At 37.1% G+C, this 23817-nt stretch overlaps 1 protein-coding gene across 1 annotated transcript; it reads right to left on the bottom strand.

Annotated features, from left to right (window-relative positions):
• NUDT5 (nudix (nucleoside diphosphate linked moiety X)-type motif 5) lies at positions 1-21196 on the bottom strand. Its single transcript, XM_006891838.1, has 9 exons — positions 21137-21196; positions 19164-19231; positions 14938-14987; positions 11552-11659; positions 6017-6112; positions 5429-5530; positions 4498-4506; positions 4333-4386; positions 1-132 (listed from the first exon to the last, which is right to left on the bottom strand). The coding sequence occupies exons 1-9, from the start codon at positions 21194-21196 to the stop codon at positions 23-25; spliced, it is 657 nt and encodes a 218-aa protein (XP_006891900.1). The 3' UTR covers positions 1-22.
• Positions 21197-23817: the final 2621 nt, after the last annotated feature.

The following is a 23817-nucleotide window of genomic DNA, read 5'->3' as shown; positions in this document are numbered from 1 at the left end:
ATGTCTATTGTCCTTTTTGGCCTTAAAATTTCAGGAAGGGCACTTCAAATGGCTTAGTGTTTGCATGTTTCAGGGCCAAAGCATATGAATAGACTCTGGCATCCACTGTAAGATGTTCTTCAGCTACCAGAGCTAAAGGAAGGAAAGAATACAAGTTAGGGAATGTAATTAATAAGCAACAAATAACACATAAGTCAATTACTATTTACAGAACAAAGTTCCTATGCTTGATGCTGGTAATAACATCAGTTACAGTGCATATTCTGTCTTCAAGGATCTTAATTTGGTGGCAGAGTGAGATTTCTATTCCAGCACTGTTGTTGTTGTTGTTATGTGCTGTGGAGTTGCTTGAGACTCATAATGACCCTATGTACAACAGCCCTAAACTCTGCTGTGTCCTGTGCCAATCACACTGTCTCCGATACACTGATCCTGATTACCCTAGTCACTGCATCAATCCACCTCTTAGAGGGCTTTCCCCTCCTGCGCTGTAACCTCCACCCTACCAAGCATGATGTCCCTCTCTAAATCCGAGACAGTGATTTTACTTCTTAAAACAGCAAAATGTTACAGATCCAACTGTGACACATTTATATAGTTCACTCTTGGGCTCTGCTACTCTAAAATGATCTTTATATATTACTTTACTTGGAGATTCAGCTGTCTTTTTCACTGGGAGCCACAAGTCTGTACATAATAGGACTGGAATGATACTATTATGAAGGAGGTCTTAATCTTACTACTTAGATGGACTAGGTCAGACTCCACAGTATTCAAGCTACTTGTTCAGGAATAAGCTGAGACATTTTGATCCTAGAAGGCAGTTATCAGGTGGTTCTCATGTGTATGACAGATATTTGACAGGTGCTCAATGCCATTTCTTCTAGCAGAGTCACTCTTCATTTATCAGTAGTCATATTTGACACTTCCATGATGCTAATAAAAGCTGTCTGATTACGCCGATAACAGGTCTGGAAGTAACATTCTAAAGCCTGAGGTCAGAGTAGAACTGGCTGTGAGGGTTACAGCAAGTTTATGATCTAAATTGGCAGTTGTGTAGTAGTCATTGTTCATTTTGTGACCTGATGTGATAATTTTCAATTTTTATACTAACATAATTTTTATACTAATAATAATTTTTATAATTATGATTATCACATAATTATGTAGTCTTTGGAACATAAACATGTCTTAAGTAAGTGAGTGGATGTACTTTCCTCACAATTGCTGAAATGTTACTTGGTGAATAAATTATTTGATTATTGTGAGTCTAGTATAATTGAGGCTATGGGTACTTTTATCCTCCCTCTTTATATCTTTTCAACCTCCACTTTGCTTCCTATATTTTCTCCTTCTCAGAACCAGAAAGGAAGTGATGTTAGGTGGAAGGGATAAAAAAAAGGGAATTTTTAAAAGGCACTGTTCTAATACTAAAAAATAATACACGTGGCATAGAACATTTAAAAGCTCTTATGTTCCAAGAGCTTTGTATATTTTATGTCATGTCCTTTTACTTACACATCATCAAAGGCAGGAACTATTGATCATTATTTTATTTGATGATAAAGCTTTAGCAAAGCTAAAAACCAACCAGTTAGTAAACTGAGCTGCAAACCCCTTGAGGCCTGCCAGAATCAAAGGTGTGATATCTTGTGTAAGATAATGATGGCTTGCTTTAACAAAGGCATTTAAAAATAAAGTGATATAGTTATGAAGTGAAACTAAGTGACTGGTACAAAAGAAGAGACTGCACTCACTTAATGTAAAAAAAAAAAAAAATTATGCTGAAGAGTAGTGGAAAGGGGGAAGGAGGAGTTCTGGTGGCACAGTCTGTATCATGTTGTGCTGCTAACCTAAAGGTCAAACCTCTCTGGCAGTTCAAAGCCATCAGATGCTCTAAGAGACAATGATGGAGTCTCCTCCTTTTAAGATTACCACTAAGGGTTAGAATTGATTACATGGCAGTGTGTTTGGTTTTGGCTTGAGTGGAAAAACTGTATATCCTTTTAAAAATACAACCAGTCAAATATCATAGTTATGAAAATGATCTTTTATGAGTGGAGATAAACTCAAGACAGCACAAACTTGAAAAGACCATGCCATACCTGTGTAGTATGCTGTTGTGTACCTCTGAGTTGCCTGTGACTCATAGTGACCCTATGAATAACAGCTCCGAGCCCAGCCCTATCCTAAGCTAGTACCACTGTCTCCAACACACCTATTACCCCAGTCTTCCTTTCCTGCACTGTCCCTTCACCTTTCCAAGTATGAGCTCCTTCTCTAGGGATTGTCTCTCTCTAGGCCATATGCCCAAAGTATGAAAGACGGAAATTGAAAGTCCCTGCCCTGAAGGAGCAGCCTGGTTTCACCCTCTCCAGGATTGATCCATTTGTTCTCTTGGCAGCTCATCATACATTCTTCTCCAGCACCACAGCTCAAATTCTTCTGTTATCACTGGTCATTATCCAGCTCTCTGATGCATAGTAAGTAATTATAAAAACCATGGCCTGAATCAGGCACACCTTAGTCTCTAGGTTGACACCATTGTTCTTTAGGATTTCGTATAGTATTTGTTAATGTATGATGCTTTACAATTAAAGGATGTCTGTCCACTTAGTCTTCCTGCTTTACAAAAGCCCTGTAATGGGATGGGATGAAGAATGTGGCATCAGGATTGGAGGAACATTATTAACAACCTGAAATTTGCAAATGACACATCCTTGCTTGGAAGAAAGTGAACACTTAAACCATTTATTGAAGAAGATCAAAGGCCTTCAATATGGATTACCTCTCGACATCAAGAAAACAAAAACCCTTGGGGAGCTCTGGTGGCCTAGTGACAAGAAGCTGCACTGCAATCCCAAAGGCTCATGGTTCTAATCCACTAGAAGCTCTGCTGTAGGAGGAGGGGCAATCTCCTCCTGTGCCAGTTGAATTCAATTCGACCGCACACACCAAAAATAAAAAAAAACAAACCAAAAAAAAAAAACACCAGTAGACCAAAAGGCTATATCATGATCAATGGAGGAAAGATTGAAGTTGTTAATTACTATTATTTTTTAATAACAACAACAACAACAATAATAATAGTAATTATTATTATTGTTGTTATTATTATTAACTTAGAACCACAACACTCCAGGTAGTAGCAGTTAAGAAATCAAGATGTGTTATGCTGGGAAAATCTGCTGTTATAAAACTCTCTAAAGGCCTAAAGAGCAAGGATGTCAATTTAAAAACGAAGGTGTGCTCAAACCAAGTGGTGGTATTTTCAGTTGCTTCTTATGCATCTGAAAGTTGGCCTGTGAGTAAGAATGACAGATATTACTAATGCCTTTGAACTGTTTTGCTGGATAAAGTGCACCCATGCACCCATGGGGCAACTGAGGCAAGAATAGTGAAACTCCGTCTCACACACTTTGGGCATAGTGTCAGGAGGGACCTGTACTTGGAAACAGACATCATGCTGGCAAAGGAGGAGGGTCATAAAAAAGAGGAAGACTCTCAATAAGATGGGTTAATACAGTAACAACGGTCTTGAGTATGGTGGAGACAGTGAGAATGGGCAGGACAGAGCAGCGTTTTTACTTGTTCATAAGAAGGCTACTTAATGGCACTTAACAACAACAACATGATATGGACTGGTCAGGAATTATATATATGATCATGTATTATTTCAGCTTATCATGCTTGCTATATAATAAACTAAAAAACCCTTCAAGCCCACTACTGTCAAGTAAATTCTGACTCATGGTGACCCTTCAATGTATTATTGAGGCTGAATATCTTTGTGGGAGCAGACTGCCTATCTTCTTCCCACACAGGCTGAGAGATTCAAACTGTCAACCTTTTGACGTTTCCCAACGTGGAGAGTAGTATGCCATCAAGGCTCCTTTATTAGACAACAGATACTACAAATATTTACTGAATGAAGAGTGTTACTATTATCCTTGAACCAATACCCTATAAAGCTTTCACAAATAGTCACATAACACAGGACATATTTGAGGAAAAGCTAAGAAACATCAACTTAATATCTTTGTAAAACATTAGAGTAATTCTGGCTAGTTAGCAGCCCTGTATTCTTGACCATTCTATAGGAAAGGAAGAAAAAGAAAAGTGCCCTTTCTGAGTAGAATGCTTTGCTTTTAATTTATGCTTTAAATGCCACCAACATCCAGAGAGGAAGAGAAGTATCGGTCAACTGTAATATTACAGTAATTTCTAGGTATTTGACTAAAATGGGAATGAAGAGATTTTTTAAAAGGAGGTCTATTTAATACCACCTTTCCTGGGTAGAGAACATTAATTGACAATGTGAAGAATGCTTACCATCAAGTCTCTTCAGCAGGTCATTCTTTGGTAAGGAAATTACTTCCACAAATTCTAAACAAACAGAATGTAAGTAAAAACAGTGTCAAGGAAGAGAGTCTACTAAAACCACCCAAAAGATCTAGTACCATAAGCGCTATGTGGTCTGGGAGTTGAATAGCATACCTCCATCTCCTGAAAAGAAACAAGAACAACATTTTAGCCAGTGGGAAGACAATGATGTATTTTTATGCAAAACATATAAAAAGTATCAGAATTTAACAGTAACCTGGAACTATGGTTAACAGGTGAAGACACAAAAAACATCAGCAAAACAAAAAGATAAAAAATACCCTGGAATATAACTATATCTTATCCTGTAGTACACGTATTTGTAATTTAAAAAAAATCACCATTTACAATGAGATGCAGTGTGATAAATTTGAAATGTATGAAGAAACAATTTAGGAGGATCAGAAATGACAGAATTTTCATCCTAAAATGACTGAGAGTGGAACGTAGGTAAGAAGTATCCTTCTTTAAGGAGGTGACAGACATGATACGGAACTGAAATATTTTTGATCCAGATACAGCATTTATTATAATTTTTCAAGAAACAAATATTACAGCTTTTATTCATACTTTCCAAGAAATGCAAAGAATTTCCTAACAGTGTCTCTATATACTGTCTCAGTAAAGAAGTAAGCGGGTGCCCCTTATCATGTACTTATTGATAACATTCTTAGATCCAGGTCTTCATTAGGGTGATTTTGGAATTTTCTTATCATTTTCTATTTAGGCCTACAGTAAACTCCATAAAGAAACTTGGCAAATGTAATTTAGCATGTTATATAAAAACACATAATGAAATATAAAAGAAAATGCTAAAATGCATGAGATTAATAGCCAACAATATTGAAGAAATGTCTACTAATAAATAAAAAATGTTAAAGAATTGGGGGGGTTGGGTAGGGAAAAAAGTGTAACAATGTGTAACTGGAAATCCTAACCCTAAACCTCTGTAAACTTTCATTAAAATTAATTAAAAAAATTAAAAATATTTAATGCAATTCAATCCCGGCAAACATGACTTTAAACATCACCAGTACATACTTACCAGGTTTTGGTTTGGGTCTTACATTTTCAGGATCATCTCCATTAATTGTTACTGTCACAATATGTGCAGTACAGTTGGACAAACCTGGATCCATACATACAGCTATGGAAAAGAAGTAACAATCTTACGTCATTTGTTTCACTCCTTACATAAAATAGGAAGAAGACTGGTCACATAATTAGCATGCAGAGTTTATGTAGAAGAATTATTCAGTATAGAATAGCTTGCAGAGTTGTAGAGTTTAAATACTCTTATTTTTCTAAGGTTCTTAATTTTGGCAACTCAGGGGTTACATGGTACAAGTTGTAAAATCCTTTCACCACTTCTACAAAACCCCTAGTCTTTTAGGAAGGAATTTGGCATGTGGATGAAAGATTAGTAAATAATAAAAGCTTAAGATGTAGGAAATTCTAAAGGCAATTTCAATTGACTCCAACTTTTGGTCGTTCCAACTCAACATATTTTCAAAAGGAAGTTCATTTCCAGGTGGCAACCAATTCTGATATATTATTTATACCTGTAAGAATCTACTGCTGTGTTAATTTTCAAGAGCTTAGACCAAGAGCACAAGTGGGAAGCAATACACACCTGGCGAGCTTTCAGCAACATCACCTTTGTAACCAGTTTCCTCTTCAAGCTCCCGAAGAGCAGCTGCTTCTGGGCTTTCATTATCATCTATGAGACCTAAAAGTCCAAATCATCTGTCAGAAGGGATGGAAAAGTATAATATTCTTCAAACTCCTCATTCTATCAGCTACTGCTGAGCTGTGCTAGTGAATGAGAGGATGGTGCAAAGTGGCCTTTGAGGCTTGGAACTATGACCAGATGTGGGTGTGGAGATGGCAGTGGAGAATAACACTCCAGGAAGATTAAGATAGTTATCTGATGTTCTTCATATTAAAACAGTTTATTTTCTTGAACATCTCAACACAAACATTTTTTTTTTGCTGCTGACATCAGTAGTTTATTTTATGTTTAGTCCAAACACATTCAAAATGGAAACCCAAAGAATACTTTCCACCTAAAACAATGAAATGAGATTATACTAGCATATAATGCTTAACACATTACAGCAATAAAGATGGTTATCCATTATCTTCTATACCTACTAAAGCCAAGATGGTAAAGTCAATTTGGTTGCAATAGTGTCAAAAGGATAGATTATTACCATAAAAAAAAACAAAACACCCAAAAGACAAAAAACCAAAATCAGCAAATAACAGTAATGGTAGATGATTATTTTTGCTCTGTTTCACTGAAAGGGGGACATAATGTTAAAAGTCCATAGTACTGCAGGTGAACAATCACCATGTAAACTTCTCCATATGATGTTTTATTCATGGTATGTAAAGACTGAAGCTGAATGACTCTTTGCTCTAATTTTTCATTACACTTAGTTATTTGTCATTGCTTTTGGTGCCAAAACATATAGTTTTATGAGTAGTAGGGCAATACATGGGATAAGGAGGGAAGGAGTCTAAACATTTTATATATAGATAAGATGGAAAGAAACAACAACAAGAACAAAAATATCCCACTAATTTTGGGGGTAAAGGGGTAAGAACACTGACAATAAGCCACTTATTTAAAAGCAGTTTGAATAAAGCCTCCAAAACTCGAAAGTAAGCTTCTAGTGAAAACTTCAAGTACTATACCTAACATCTGAAAATGTAAAACTTTCAAACAGATGGAAAACAAAAAACCTTTAAACTCAAAAAATAGAAATATAACACAAACATTTTTAAAGGGAATGGACAGCATATTTCTTTTTTGATGTTGTTGGGTGTTTTTTTTTTAAAATAAATTTTAATGGAAGTTTACAGAGACTTAGGGTTTCTAATCATTCAGCATTGTACTTTTCTCCCTGCCCACCCTCTCCTCCTCCCCAATTCGCTCTTCTCTTTGAAAAGTAGAAGAAAAATTCTTTCATTGTAATACAATCCCTCTACTCCACTGTGCAGCCTTCATTCTGGACTCCTGTCATGACAATAATACTTGATCATATATCCCTTTTAAACAGTTCTTTCTCTCATCTGTTTCAATTAAGTATGCATTATTTATCTCCTCTTTCTCAGTTTTTCCTCAACCCTGATGTCAGTTCCGTTTTACAACAGTGGTCCTGTGCAGTATTTGTCCTTTTGTGACTGAGATATTTCACTCAGCATAATGTCCTCCAGGGTCACCCATTTTGAATAATATTTCATGAGTTACCCCTTTTCAGTGCAGCATAGTATTCTATTGGGTGACTATACCACAGCTTCCCTATACATTAGTTTGTTGATGGGCACTTAGGTTGTTTCCAACTCTTTGCTACTGTACCATTAAATTGGTACATACAACTCATAGAGGACCCTCTAGTAGGTTTTCAGAGGCAATATATCACATGGGAAGAGACTGCCCAACTTTCTCCCATGGATGAGTGGGTGTATTCGAACCATGTGCCTTTGGGTTGACAGCACAACTCCTTATCTCTAAGCCACCAAGCTCCTATCTTACTGTGCAAGTAAAAAATTATTCCATTTGAAATTAATTAAGATAATTTCCTTGGTCATCTTATGTTATGAATGTCCAAGATAGGTTTTTGTGTTTTTGCTATCTGTAGGAGTTAGGCATTTGTTGGCTACTTATTACTGGAAATTACTTATACAAGGGAAATATTATTGGTGATAGAAACAACTGATTTATAAAATTAGTAAAGGACATAGAGACTTCAACAAAGAAGTCATTCAGATGGCCAACAAACACATCAAGAAGTATTCATGATCATTAGCTATTGTTGTTGACTGCTGTCGAGTTGAGCATGACTCATAGTGATCCTATGAACAAAAGGCCTGAAGCCTTTCTGTAACTATTGACATTTATCAAAGTTCATAGTTTTCAGAAGCATATTGTTAGAGGGATGAAAATAAAAACAATGAGATACCATCTCACATCAGCAAAAATGTTTAATAGGACAGAAAACAATAAATGCTGGCAAGAGTGTAGAGAGATTAGAACTCCATACACGGTATCAAGTTCACAACTTATAGCGACTCTATGAACAACTGACCAGACCTGACACCATCTCTGATACGCTCCAGTCCATCATTACAGTCTCTGTGCCAGTGCCTAACTGGGAGGTAGGGGTGGGTGTCTTCCTGTTTTTCTCTGACCCTCCACCTTTCCAAGCATGATGTCCTTTTCCAAAGATGGCCTCTCTTGACAACATGCCATGTATGTGAGATGAAGTTTCACCATGCTTAAGAAGCACCTTGGTTGCACTTCCTCCAAGATACACTTGTTCTTTTTGTGGTTCATGAGATATTCAGTACTCTTCTCGAACACAACAAGTCAAAGGCATCAATACTTCTCCCCTCATCCTTATTCACTGTCCAACTTTAAGATGCATAGGAAGTAACTGAATATGCTATGGCTTGGGCCAGGCACACCTTACGTCTTTAAACAGCACTGTTACTGTTACTCTTTAGCACTTTGGAGAGGTCCTTGACAGCAGATTTTTCCCACTGGAACAGGTCTTTTGATTTCTTTTTTTTTTTAAAATTTTTATTGTATTATTTTTACGTGTACCGTCAAACTAGATCTGACAGGTAGGAGGAGATTGTTCCTCCTTCTCCAGCAGAGCATCTGGTGGATTTGAACCACATACCTCTGGGATTGGTCTTTTGATTTCTTTCTTTTTTTTTTTTTTTGAGTTTGATAATTTCATTTTAGAGATGTACAGAAACATCTTAAAGTCTTTTAGGAAAAGTAAAGTTTTTGTTGTTATTATTACTGCTATAACTGACAGACAATTGTCAGAAGGTTTGAATGAACCTGCATAATAGATATTAAGGTGTCTTGGTGGCAGAGTGGGATAATCATTGAACTGATAACAAAAAACTTGGTAGTTCAAACATATCAAGCAGTTTTATGAGGAAACAGGTGAGTAGTTTCCTCCTATAAGTCTTGGAAACATTACATTATGGGGCAGTTCTCTAATCTGTCATACACGGTCTCTGTGAGTAGGAATTCACTAGAGGGTTTGTGGTGGTTTTTTTTTTTTGCTCATGTGGTGGTAATAAAAATATTGAATATACCATAGATTGCCAGAAGAGTGAGCAATTCAATCTTAGAAGAAATGTAATCAGAAAGCTCCTTAGAAGCAAGAATGGTAAGATTTAAGCTAACATGTTTACTTTGAGCCTTGGTGACACAATCTTTAGGAGTTCCACCACTAATCCAAACATGATGCCTCTGTGGGTGGTTCCAAACTACCAATGACTCTATGGGAGAAAGATGAGCAGTCTTCTGTGTGTTGGTGGTTGTTCTTTGGTCTTTTGATTTCTTTTAAAACAGCTTTTTTTTTTAAATTATTTTTTTTTATTATTTTGTGTGCGTGTACTGTCAAATCAGATCTGACTGGTACAGGAGGATATTGCGCCTCCTTCTCTGGCACAGCGTCTGGTGGATTCGAACCGTGTTCCTCTGGGATTGCAGTGCAGCTTCTTGCCACTAGGCCACCAGAGCTCCCCCATGGTCTTTTGATTTCTTGATACTGTTACCATGAGTGTTGATGGTGGATTTAAGCAAGATGAAATCTTTGACAACCTTTTCTCCATCTATTATGATGTTGCCTATTGGCCCAGTGGCTTTCTGTCTCCCAGAGAATTTTTGTCTTCTTGATGTTGAAATGCAGTGTACAATGAAGGCTGCAGTATTAAATCTTCTGCAGCAAGTGTTTCAAGTCCTCTTCACTTTCAGCAAGCAAGGTTGGGCCATATAATGAGTATAATTAGTCTTTCTCCAATCCCGATTCACATTTTTCTTCATATAGTCCAACTTCTCGAATTATTTGCTCAGCATACAGAATGAATAGGCATGGATAAAGATACAAACCTAACATGTCATTTCCTGATTTTAAAACATGCAGTATTCCCTAGTTCCATTTGGAGAACAGTTTCTTTGTCTAGGTATAGGCTTCTCATGAGCACAATTAATTGTTCTGGGATTTCTGTTCTTCTCAATGTTATCCATAATTTGTATGATGCACACACTGATGGTATAAACGTAAAATGGTGCAGCCACTATGGAAAGTAGTTTGGTGTTTCCTTAGAAAACTGGGAACAGATATACCATTTGATCTGGCAATCTCATTATGAGGTTTATATCTCTCATTATGAGGTTTATATCCCAAAGAAATCAGAGCTGCAGAACAAACTGATACTGCACATTATTTACAAAAGCAAAGAGTTGGAAACAACCTAAGGGTCTGTCAAAGGACAAATGGCTAGAGAAATTCTGGCACATTTACACAATGGAGTATTATTATGTGTCAATAAACATTATCATGTGCCAATAATTTGTGAAATACTGAACAGCATGGATGTATCTAGGGCAAATTATGCTGAGTGACTTACATCAGTCACAAAAGACCACTAACATAAAAAGCTAAAGAAAGGTTCACATACAGAATAAATCGTGAAGGGTCAAAAGGGATGAGAAGAGGAAAAAACCCACCACAATGCAATTTAGATGTTACCTATAATTTAGTCTTTCTGAAATTCTTTTCCTCAATTTTACCTCTCCAACTTTGAGACTTAAGACTGCAGCACAGAATGATTTAGGAGGCAATGAATCTAGAAACTATTATAGACTTGGCACATGGCTTGTTTCTGCCATTTAGATTTGAAAATGTATATTAAAGTATCATAAGATGTCCACAAAACTCAAGCAAGTGCTGGAAATGAAATAAGCAGATTAATAAGGATGTGAGTTTACAAAGAAAATAGAAAGTTGGTAAGTTGACAGACCGTGGAAAAGTAAGAAATTACTCAAATAATAGTCTAGATAGAATGCTCTGGTACCACGTTTTATTTTGCCATCTTGGGTTTGGATGACCACTACAGTAGTTTTCACATCTGTTGCTTACAGGGTCACTGTGAGTCACTGTTGACTCAAAGCACCCAACAGTAACAATAAATTAGTGTTGCCAGTGGCCTAGAATAGTCTGTAGAAATTGATTTGGTTTACTTACAACCACAGGGACTTATAAAAAGGGTTAAATTTGGAAGCACTGAAGTTTCCAGAATTTGCTCTGGCCCCATCCAGCAATGCCATAGACGTTTCTTCTGTCTGGTTACTCACCTGCAGGGAATTCTATACAATAGCCACCCATTGGAGGACGGAACTGTTTCACCAGAACAATACATTCATAATGAAGAGTTCTTTGCAGCACTGGAATAATTGCCACACCTACAAGCCAGAAAAATACAACCAAGAAAATCTATCATCAAGGATCAGTAATACCAGCCATTTATTTAGTTTAATCTAAATAAAATATCATGGTTTAAGAAGCCTTATATCACAATATACTTGCTATTGCCTATTAGAAGAAAGGAAATTAATCTATAATATGGGCAATTAACTTTAGAAGCTATTCTAAATTAAAGAAAAATTACACTTCCATGTTGTTTGAATTTTCTCTTGATACACTAATCTCTACATAGAACTACTTTTCATCATACATCTACCATTTATGAAGCCTTATTCTGGTGGTGTAGTTTGTAGAGAGTTGCAGTGCTAAGCCCAAGGTGGTACTTCTCTGGCATTTTGAATTCACCAATGGTTCTGTGGGAGAAAGAGGGACTATTTCCTCCTTTTTTAACTTGTAGCCTCTCAAAACCATTTGGAGGGTCAGCTATGAGATGCTTCTGGCTCAAATGCAATGACAGAGTATATTTCCTTAAAGTTATAAATCAATTAAGTTCCACTGTAGTATATACCAGCTTAGGATAGCATAATAAGCAGAATTTTATTTTTTTTATAGGATAAAAGACATTTATCCTCCAAGTTTTTACACTTAATGAAACCAACTCCTGGGTAGAAAACACCAGCCAGGAGCAGTACCTGGTTTTTCTTAAATACTTTTTTATCAGCTAAAAACTAATAGCTGCAGCAGATCAACAACTCTTGTTTGCTTCACTACAAAGAGAAAATAAAGCACAGTGGAAAGATACCCAAGAAGAAAAAAACTTCTGCCCAATTCCCCTACACAAGATATGGTTTTCGGGATTGACTGACTGATTGATTTTAATTTTTTTTTTTTTTTTTGAGAGAGGCATTGCCTTGTCAGTGAAAGCATTCATGCCTGGAAGGGAAAGTGAATAAATGACTAGTGTTTCGCCAGTCCCACTTCCTCTTCAACTTGCAAAAGAAATGTTCTGGTAAGCATAAAACTGTGCTACATACTTTTTTAAAAAATAAAAGCTCTCACTTAGACTGTTGAAAAGGACAGTTAAATATTTCTAGAAATCATAACACAACTAGATACAATATGTAGCTTCAAATCATGACTTATGTCTGGTCACACATAATCAGGAATCCCAGAGTGGTTAAATGCTCAGCTGGAAGGCTGGCAATCTGAATCCACTCAAGGAAATCTGCAAGAAAGTCCTGGCAATCTACTTCCAAAGTGCTGAGCCACTGAAAACCGTAGGGAATGTAGTTCTACTATGAAAGACATGGGGTCACTAGGATTTGGAACGGATACAATAGTAAACTGGTTTTTGGTTTTATAAATGCCAGTATTATCAACTCTTAAATCATTCTTCTGATGTTAGATACTAGGAGCCAGAAATTTTTTTTTCCTTTTTTATGTGTGTACCGTCAAATTGGATCTGACTGGTACAGGAGGCGATTGTTCCTCCTTCTTCAGCAGAGCATCCGGTGGATTTGAACCGCGCACCTCTGGGATTGCAGTACAGTTTCCTGCCACTAGGCCACCAGAGCTCGCCAAAAATTTTTTTAATAAGAATACTTTCAAGGTGTGCCTGATTCAGACCACAGTCTTTGCAATTACTTGCTATGCATCAGAGAGCTGGTCAATGACTAAGGATGACAGAAGAATAGATGCCTTTGAGTTGTGGTGCTGGAGAAGAGTACTGAATAGATCATGTACCACCAAGAGAATAAATGGGTTTATCCTGAAGAGGTTGACGCCAGGCTGCTTCTTTGAGGCAAGGATTTTGAAGCTCCATCTCACATACTTTGGGTGCATGGCCAGGAGGAACCAGTCCCTGCAGAAAGACATCATGCTTGGAAGGGTGGAGGGACAGCAGAAGAGAGGAAGACTCTGATGAGATGGATTGACACAGTAACTGGGATAATGCGTATAGGTGTGTTGGAGTGAGTGAAACTGGCTCAGGATAGGCTATGGTTCAGAGCTATTGTACATAAGATTGCTATGAATTGTAGGTGACTAAAAGGCACATAACAACTTGTTTTAGTAGCAAAGCATGCTGTTGTTGCTTTTGGGTGCTGCCAAGTCAAGTATGACTCACAGCAGCCTTATGAACAACAAATCTATCCCATGCCATCGTCATCACCTATGACACACCCAAACCCACTGCTGTGGTCACTGACCTCAGTCCACCTGGTTGAGAGTCTTCCTTTCTTTTGTCGTCCCTCAACCTTTCCAAGCATGATTTCCTTCTCCAAGCAACATGCCCAAAGTATATGAGACGAAGCTTCATCATCTTTGCTTCCAAGGAGCATTCTGGCTATACCTTCTCTAAGACATATCTGTTAATTCTTTTGGCAGTCCATGGGATATTCAGCACTCTTTTCCAACACCACAGTTCAGAGGCATCAATTCTTCTTCTGTCATCCTTATTCACTGTCCTGCTTTCAGATGCATAGTAAGTGACTGAGAAGTTTATGGTCTGAATCAGATGCACTTTAGTCCTCAAACTGATAACATTGCCCCTCGATAATTTGGAGAGATCCCTAAAATCAGTCTTTTCCAGTGCACTATGTTTCCTGATCTCCTGATTGTTGTACCAAGCATACTGATTGTGGATCCAAATAAGATGAATCTATTGACAGTTTCAATCTTTTCTCCATCTATCATCATCCTGCCTATTGGTCCAGTGGTGGTGGTGAGCAAAGCAAAGAGAAAACTCCTTTATTGCTTCTGAGTTTGAACTGACTCATAGCTATGTTAGAAGCTGTAAATAATATGAGGGAAGACTGCCTATCTTTCCCCCATGGAGCTGCCATTCCACTGGGTTCTTGTTGTGTGCCACCAAGTCAGAAATGATCCACAGCTAAACCTCCAGGAGGTTTTCAGAGGGAGTATGATGCATGGGAGGCACTGCCCATCCTTCTCCCATGGAGGCAACTGGTGGATTCGAATGGAGTACCTTTGGGATTGCAGTGCAGCTTCTTACTATTAGGCCACCAAAACTCCTGGCGGTTGCAAATCACATGGGAGGAGACTGCACCTCTTTCTCTGTGGAGAAGCTGGTGGAGTCTAACTGCCAGAGGGGTGCCGTCTTTGGGTTAGCAGTGTAAATACCTACAGACTATGCCGCCAGAGGCTTGCTCAGAAAAGAATTGTAGTAAAAGACCAAAACTGAAGAGAATTCTGCCCCTGAGGTTTTGTGTTTTTTTTTTTAAAAGATCTACATTTAGCATAAGAGTAGTTGCTAACTTCTCTTCTAAAGACAGGTGTATTAAGTGTGCAATCATACCATCGGCTGACTGTCCTTTCCTGGTTGTGCGTTTCACAGTTTCCCAAGTTCTGTTTGGGCAGAGAAGGAAAAACAAAATCATTAAGCTAGAAAGAGAAGATAATTCTTAGGTTTGCCCAAAGCCAGAACTTTACAAATGCAAGCATGCAAATGCACTCATCTACTGATCCAAAAGACCAGGATACAAAAAGTCTAATCGTGCTTTCTTACAGAAAAATCCTGCTACCCTATACCTATCGCTCTATAGCTTGTGTTGATCACTTACGTTGAAGCTTTTTTTTTTTTTAAATTTTATTATTTTTGTGTGAGTGTACCGTCCAATCACATCTGACTGGTACAGGAGGAGATTGTCCCTCCTTCCCCGGCAGAGCATCTGGTGGATTCGAACCGTGTGCCTCTGGGATTGTAGTTGCAGCTCCTTACCACTAGGCCACCAGAGCTCCCCACGTTGAAGCTTTAAAACCATTTACTATGAGTAACTTGGTTCCTAAGTCTAATGGCGAGCAGACAGTGGGTGATTTTAGGTTTGAAAGCTATTAAGGAGTTTATGCAAATTAAGTCCCCTCTGAAAATACGAGACCTATCTCTAAAAACAAAAGAAACTGAATATAATGTCAATCACTGAAACAGTTACTTAGTTTATCCTTTAAAAGCATGTGACTTGAAATTTGAAATTTAAAGAAGGAGGCCTCTTTAAGTTCACAATTGAGGAGTTATTAAAATATAGTAAGTGCTTTATTAAACTGTGGCAAGTGCTTGGCACATGTGTGATCTTAGATGGACAGGGCCCCCAAAAGAACAACAACATCAAAAAAGGCAAATAATAACAGACTCTTGCTCCTTTCTATGGCTTAAAGCCCTGGTGATTATGTTCAAGGCTGCAAACCATTATGTCAACAGTCTGAACCCATCAGCTGCTTCAAGGTAGAAAGATGAGGTACTCGACTGCTAAGATTTTTAGCCTCAGACAGAGGGCCATCATGAATCAGAAGCAACTGGATGGCAGTGTGTTTGGTTTTATGTGTATGGCTTATTCATGATTCAGTACTGGTTTCCAGTTGGTTTACCTAGTTCAGTTTTTCTTCTTTATTAAAATTTGTGACAGTTCTTCTGTGCAGAGTGGTACTGGAGTTAATCATGTTGTTTAAAGGAACAATGGTGTATGGGACACTCCCCTTCACTCTCTAATCCTTTAAATAGAAAAAGGCAGTTGTAAGAGAGGAATGAAGGAGGACCTCCTGCATTATTATTGCTTCTGAAAACCCCCTGGAGTGCCAACTATGAGTTGGTTTCCACTCAATGTCACCCAACAAGAACAACAACTTCTAAAAGAAGTTAGTCATCTGAGTGGCTCTGGGGATTGAGATAAGGAGTCAGAATCTGTCTCGTTGTCTTCTTTAGTTAAGGAAGGTGTCTCATATTTATTTTTTATTTGTCTTAAGGACAAAAATCTTTGTCCCTAAAGTTTGGACTTGGTCACATTTCTGTAAAAAAAATTCCAATATTTCATCTGGTGACAAACAAAATTAAAAAAAAAAACAACAAAAACCACACACACAAAACAATCCCTCTGTAAACTGTAGATATTTCTAAATTCTAAAGGATAATCATGTCAAAATGAACCTATGAAAATACAATATATTACTTTGAAACTCAGAGCAACTCAACATTCCTGTTAGTAGCAAGAAGCCAACTGGCAAGCAATTCTGATAAGTAAACAATCCAGGCTGGAACAGACAAAAACACCTTTGGCATAACTCTCACAGCAGCCTCCTAACGTTAGTCCTAACGACTGAAGAAGAGAGTGTCAGGAGAAGCACCGCAGGTTCTATCCCAAAAAACTAGGAATAAGTGGGAAAAAGAGAACAGCATCACTGTAGTGGTTATGAAGACAGAAAGGAGGAGGAACAGGCCACAAATAATAAGCAATAAAATAGAAATTTATTTATGACAAGTCCTAGAAGAAGAATGCCCCACAAGAGCGCCAAGAATCTGGACAGCACTTTGAGCTTTGTCTCTCCTTGCCTCCTTAACCACAGCCAAAGCCATAGCCTATCTGAAACACAACTTAGAATTTGTGAAACTAAAAATGTGAGTCACCTTGATTGTCTCTTCTAGTTTTAGAATTTTGATTCGAGTCAAGCTACCCCATCATTTAGTCCCCTGTGCTGTAGGAAACACTCTTCTGCTCTCTGCCCTGTAATCATTCTATTTAGGATCAGAAAGGGTGACAATGTGTGACTTCAACAGCCTCCAGAATGGCATGTTGTCACATATTTTTATGGTTCTAAAATGAATTCCATATCCTCTTCCTTGAGCAAGGCAATAGAACAAGAGATTCTCTAGCTGGTATTTTACCCTATATAGACATGCTTTGATATCTTCTTATGGGGTAAAAAAATCTGTACATTCATAAATCAAGGTCTACTGGAAAGTAGAGAGTCATTCTTTAAAGCTTCATACAGAGGTATGGAATAGTAGTATCTTACATAAGATCTCTTCTGAGGCCTCCATATGAAAAGTTAAAGTTGAACATGATATAAACATGTAATACAATGTTGTAATACAGTAGAGATTTTAGAGTCCCACTCTCATACTACTCGAATAGACTTTCATTAACTGAGACCTAAACATTAGTATTTTGAAAACATCTATAAATGGTTCTAATACAAATGGTCCTTGATGGAAAAATACTGGAAAGGAAGAAAAGCCAGGGAAAAGACAAGCTGTTTTAAAACAAAGCATACTTTATAGACCAGTACTAAAAAGTTACAGCATATATTATAATGTTACAGAAAAGAGAGAACCAAACTGTACCACAATAAGCTGCCTTCCAATCTATCTATATTTTCACAAGTACATTTGAGTACTGGCATATATGAACTCACCATGTTCCCTAAGGCTTGAGACTTACCACAATGTTGTACTGGGTTTGGTTATTATACCCTACTTATTTCACACTTAGTTTTACATTGTCAATAGTTTTTTCTTCCAATATGTTGATGGTCACAGTTCTGTCTTTTGGGTTTTAATGTAATAGTGCTTATATTAATTTAATACACGTTTCAAATAGTCCTCTATCATTAGGCCTTAATTACGTTTTTGCTAGTTTAAGCAAGCAAGCATAATCAAAACTTGTCAAAATTGCTGGTAAATCCACGTACTTTTTGAATTCATGATTTTTATTTTCTTTATGCAGACATTATACTACTTTTTAATAATATCAACATAAAAATTCTACTTATAAATTTATGAATTTATATTATGTACTCATTTTATCATTCACATTTCATTTAATACATATTCATTGTATTGAATACACTTTTCCAGAAAATTATTTATGTAAAAAGATTATAAATAGAACATCTGGAAAATAGAAGAAAAAAGGTTATTTGCACAGCTGTTATTAAAATTTTGCTAGTTTTCCCCAGCCTATTCTTACACATTATTAATTTTATACAAATATAAAAACATTCAGTTTTGTTTTCAATGTACTTTTTTATATTGCTAGATTATTTTCATAATCTGCTTTATAGATGGTTGCTCAGATTTTACCACATAAATAAACTGTAAAAGAAAATAATTTTTATTTTTAAAGGTGTTTTAGGCTATTTTCCTTTTTTTGTTTGCTATTTTAATTTTTTTCTTCCATTTAAAATTTTGATGAACATTTTTCATTCACAAAATTATTCCAAGTAAGAGAAAGTGTCCTTAGAATATTCTCAGTGGGATTTATTCCCTGTCTTTAAGGTTTTTATATATGTGTGGATATATTCATAGTGAAATGCTTTACAGAAAAGCATATCCCATTTACATTAACCTGAGGAAGGTTTAAGCACCTCAAATACAGCAATATTTCTCCTTAATTCTTCTAATTTGGAAATGAAAAATTCAACTAAAGGAAGTCACTTGTACTGCTAATTATTCTGCCAACTTACCAGAAATAGATGAAATTAGGCCTGCTCCCCAGTGTTTTGGGTCTACACTAGCTACTTTTGGAGAATGATGTAAAAGTAGATTATTGATTAGTTACTGTCATCAATTTAAAAACTAATTTTAACTAGAGATTATAAATGATTTAAACATTCTAACAGTGGGAAGAACAGTTAAGAGTATTTAACAGAATTTACAATGAAGAAAAATGTCAAAATGTATGCCAATATTAAACAAGAGACCCCAAGAATGTAAATACTCAGCATTTTAGAAGAGGAGAGGAAACAGTTTACCTTGTTTTACCAGTAGGATCCATGTAGGTTGTTTTTTCAAGTTTGACCCATTTTCCTTCTGAAATTATCTAAAGAGACCAAACAATAAATTAGGAAACTTAAAATCAAACTGTTTAATAATCTAAAAAGGTTTTGGTCTTCCAAATTTGCTCTATCTGATCCTCCAATAAACTTACTTCTTTCTCAATAATTAGTGATCAATTTATATTCAGGTCAGAGTTAAGCATTAAAAGTTGTTTTCCTAAAGGATGATTCTGTTTCTGTTGGGGGTTTTGAGGTGGTACTGGAGAGGAAAGGAAATGATTGCCTGAAAACTCCTTGGGGAGTGGGGAGTGGGTGCAATGAGGAGCATAAAAGGGCAAAGACGGCAGACATAGTAGTGTCTTATGGGAGATTCCTAATATTCTGTCTTCTTATGTGGGCAGTCACACACACATTGCTGTAGAGTTGGAACTGACTCACAGCTGACTATCCACTGGGTTTTCAGAGGCTGTAAACCGTGTGCCTTTCTCCCATGTGATAGTGGATTAACTTTCTATGAACCACGTCACCAAAAAGGTGACTTTAAAGCTTTCTATATCTGGGCAGTGGCTCACTATATAAATATTCAATAATGATTTTTAGGTCTTAATGTTTTCCTTAATGGAAACAGGAAAGTTGACTATGAGAAAGCCATATCCAATAACTGAATTTCCTATGATGACATGTGAGTGTCCCACCTAAACTGAGAAGGGCATCCTGAGATCGTTCTGCTTTGACACTGAGCTGATGGCCCAAAGGCTAACGTACCTATGGCACTACAACAAACTGAAACGAAAACTACAGTGTATGTAAAGTAGTAGTTTTTTGGTACAAGATAATCTTTCACTTCTTGCAAGCACCAAGCCCAAAGACAATATGAAAATATTTAAAAAAGAATTCAAAAAGGTGCCAAAATTAGAATTCAAAGATAAAGAGTTTAAAATTATCCATTACAATGGTTCCTGCAGGAAGATTTTTTAAAAAATGATTTATTTCATTATGCTGAGTGAAATATCTCAGTCACAAAAGGACAAACATTGTATAGGACCACTGTTGTAAAACAGGACTGACATCAGGGTTGAGAGAAGACAGAAAAGAAGGGGAGGAATGATGCATATTACATTGAAACAGATGAGGAAGAGAGCTGTTTAAAAGGGACATATAAATGGGTATTCTTGTCATTACAGAAGTCCAGAGTGAAGACTGCATAGTGGAGTGAACTTGGGGGGAAGGGACTGCATAACCATGAAAGAGTTTTCTTTTTCTTTTCAAGGAGAAGAGTGATTTGGGGGGAATGGGGTGGGCAGGGAGAAAAGTACAACAATGAATGGCTGGACACCCTGTTTCTTGTAAACTTTCATTAATATTAATTTTAAAAAAATTACCACAAAGGAAAGAAAAAAAAAGTGGCTAAGTAAGTACGGGGGGCCGGGGGGAAGGGAAAATATGTTTTAAAAGCTAAAATGAATAACATATAAGATATATATTAGTTCTAGAACTCATGGAAATCATATTGCAATTAACTGCTTTCAACCAAGATATGATCTAAGTATCAAATGTCTAAGCCCTAAACCTCACATATATTTTTCCATCAGAAAAATTTTTCATATTAAGTGAAATTTTTTCTCTCTCAAGAGCCCAGATCCTCTTTGCAATTGTCTCACTTTATCTAGCGCATATAATTAAGAGGGATGCAGCTTCTCTAAATGCAAAGCATTCCTGAGCCCTAAAAAAGAGGGCAGAAAAAAGAATTTATATTTCTAAGAATTATAAATGATCTGCAACAATGAATGAATGGAAATTCAAAGTCTGTAAATTTTCATTAAAATTAATAAAAAAAATTGTTAAAAAAGAATTATAAATGATCACTTGAAACTATCAAAACAGGCTACAATTTCTTTTAAACTCAGACTATATGGTGAAAGGAAAGGGAGGTGAATATCAATTTATACCTCCTCTGAAATAATAGACTGTTTGGCTGTTTGAGGAGAGTTCATTGCTTGGTTTTCCATTTTCACACTGGAAAGTTGTTGCAGTCTTCAGTGAAGAAGTTCAGGCTGTAAGAGAATGAGATCTGTTTTGGTTAAATTTATTTTCTGAGCAACACATTTGTCTATATAGATGACTGGTCAAAGCATTTAAACGGTAAAATAACCTTATCTATCCACCATCAAAGTTGTTTCACTTGTGTGAAGGTATGGGAGGATGTCCTAGAGAAAATACAAAGGCTATGGTGATGTTGTTGTTTGTGCCATCAAATCTATTAGAATTCAAGCACCACAACAAGATAAAGGTAAATAATCCAATAGAAAATTGGGCACAGGATATGAATAGACACTTCACCAAAGAAGACATTCAGATGGCTAACAAGCACATGAAGAAATGTTCAAATTCCCTAGCTCTAAGAGAGATGCAAATTAAAACAACTATGAGATATCATCTCAACCCAGTTAGAATAGCAAAATTTAACAAAACATCAAGGAACAAATCTGGTGAGGTTGTGGAGAAACTGGAACCCTTATTCACTGTTGATGGGAGTGTAAAATGGTGCAACCACTGTGGAAGGCGGTATGGCGCTTTCTCAAAAAGTTGCAAATAGAGATACCATTTGAGCCAGCAATCCCACTACTGGAAATATACCCCAAAGAGACCATAACTGACATCCAAGCAGATATATGCACACCCATGTTTATCGCGGCTTTGTTCACAATAGCAGGGGCCTGGAAACAAAAACGAATGGATAGAGAAGCTGTGGTATATTCACAAAATGGAATCCTATGCTGCATTAAAAAAGAAGAAAGTCGTGCAATATTAATCAAAATGGGTGACCCTGGAGGACATTATGTTGAGTGAAATATCTCAGTCACAAAAGGACAAATGATGTATGGTGCCACTGTTGTAAAGCAGGACTGACCTCAGGGTTGGGAGGAGACTGAGTAGGATCGGTTCAATAATGTATACTGCATTGAAACAGTTGAGGGAGAAAACTGTTTAAGAGGGAAAATTATTAGGTATTTTTGTCATGACAGAAGTCCAGAGTGAAGGCTTATAGTAGAGTGGACCTGAAGGGAGGGATTGTAAAACAATGAAAGAATTTTTCTTTTACTTTTCCAAGAGGGTAGTGTACTAGGGGGGAGGGTTGGGAGGAGAAAAGTGCAACAATGAATGAATGGAAATCCAAAGTCTCTGTACAGTTTCATTGAAATTAATAATTAAAGAAAAAAAACAACAACACAAAAAACCAAACCAAACCAAAACAAACCCAAAATGGGTGACCCTGGAGGACATTATGATGAGTGAAGTATCTCAGTCACAAAAGGACAAATACTGCATGGTGCCACTGTTATAAAACAGGCCTGACCTCGGGGTTGGAGGGGAGATTGAGAAAGATGGGTTCAATAATGTATACTGCTTTGAAACAGTTGAGGGAGAAAACTGTTTAAGAGGGAAAAATTATTAGGTATTTTTGTCATGATGGGAGTCCAGAGCGAAGGCTGTATAGTGGAATGGATCTGGGGGAGGGATTGTAAAACAATGCAAGAATTTTTCTTTTACTTTTCCAAGAGGGTAGTGTACTAGGGGGGAGGGTTGGGAGGGGAGAAGAGTGCAACAATGAATGAATGGAAACCCAAGGTCTCTGTAAATTTTCACTGAAATTAATAATAAATTTTAAAAAATTAAAGAAATTAGAGTTAAAAAAATCTACTAGGATTCATAATGACCCTGTGAACAACAGATCTGAACCTTGCCCTGTTCTGAACTATGCTCAATGATCTTAAATGGGGGGCAGCCACCAAGGATGGCTTCCTACTGAAAATATGGCCAAATTAAGTAAGACAAATTTTCACCCTCCTTGTCTCTAAGGAGCACTCTTGGTTGCACTTCCTTTAAGATAGATTTGTTTGTTCTTTTTGTCAGCCCAAAGCATACTCAATAGTGTTTGCCAACACCATTCACCTGTCAGTTTGCTGTATTGTGGTGGCTTGAGAATTGCTGTGATGCTGGAAGCTATGCCACTGATGTTTTAAAGACCAGCAGGGTCACCCATAGTTGGACTTGTTTTAGTGGAGCTTCCAGATTAAAACAGAAGTAAGACTGGCCATCCACTTGTAAAATATGAGACCTTCAAACTAAAGACAAACACTATAGGAAACTTGAAATCATCCCATCTAGATTTTGTGCCTCTCCTTTCAACTAATGGGTTCCGCTAGGTGTATGGGAATCACTTCAAACTTGCTACCTTGTACTCTCGTCAGTTTTACCTTCTTCTTTCTCTTGGAAGCCTGTCCTGTGCCAGGACTGGCTGCCTCTCTGTCTGTGGCCGAACGCTTCCTGAGACTTCTTCTCACACTCTGGCAACTTCTTTAGTTTCTCTGTTGTGTTTAAATCCTATCTGTTGTATACCACTACTCCCTCTTAATCTTTCAGTTCTGGACCCTGCATGTATGAAAACCTTTTATCTGCCCTCACAATAGATTAATAATCTGACTGACTGTAGAATTATAGGCTAACATTAGTTTCTATCAAAACTTGAAGATACTTCACAACTACCTTGCCTCCAATGTTGCTGTTCTGTCCCCGTCCCCCCCACCCCCGCCTTTTCTATATAACCTGTTTTCTTTCTCTGGAAGCT

The sequence above is a fragment of the Elephantulus edwardii genome, unplaced genomic scaffold, assembly GCF_000299155.1.
Source record: "Elephantulus edwardii isolate Elephantulus edwardi_28Jun2011 unplaced genomic scaffold, EleEdw1.0 scaffold00105, whole genome shotgun sequence".
NCBI lineage: Eukaryota > Metazoa > Chordata > Mammalia > Macroscelidea > Macroscelididae > Elephantulus > Elephantulus edwardii.
The sequence above is the reverse complement of the archived record's forward strand: the minus strand, read 5'-3'. Positions and strand labels throughout refer to the sequence as shown.

Coding starts and splice junctions, on each gene's coding strand:
- NUDT5 (XM_006891838.1), bottom strand. CDS start 21,196: ATGGAAAACCAAGCAATGAACTCTCCTCAAACAGCCAAACAGTCTATT. Junction 11,660..14,937: donor GAAAGGACAGTCAGCCGATG/GTATGATTGCAC, acceptor TCTGGCTTGTAG/GTGTGGCAATTATTCCAGTG. Junction 5,531..6,016: donor TGTTGCTGAAAGCTCGCCAG/GTGTGTATTGCT, acceptor TCTTTTCCATAG/CTGTATGTATGGATCCAGGT.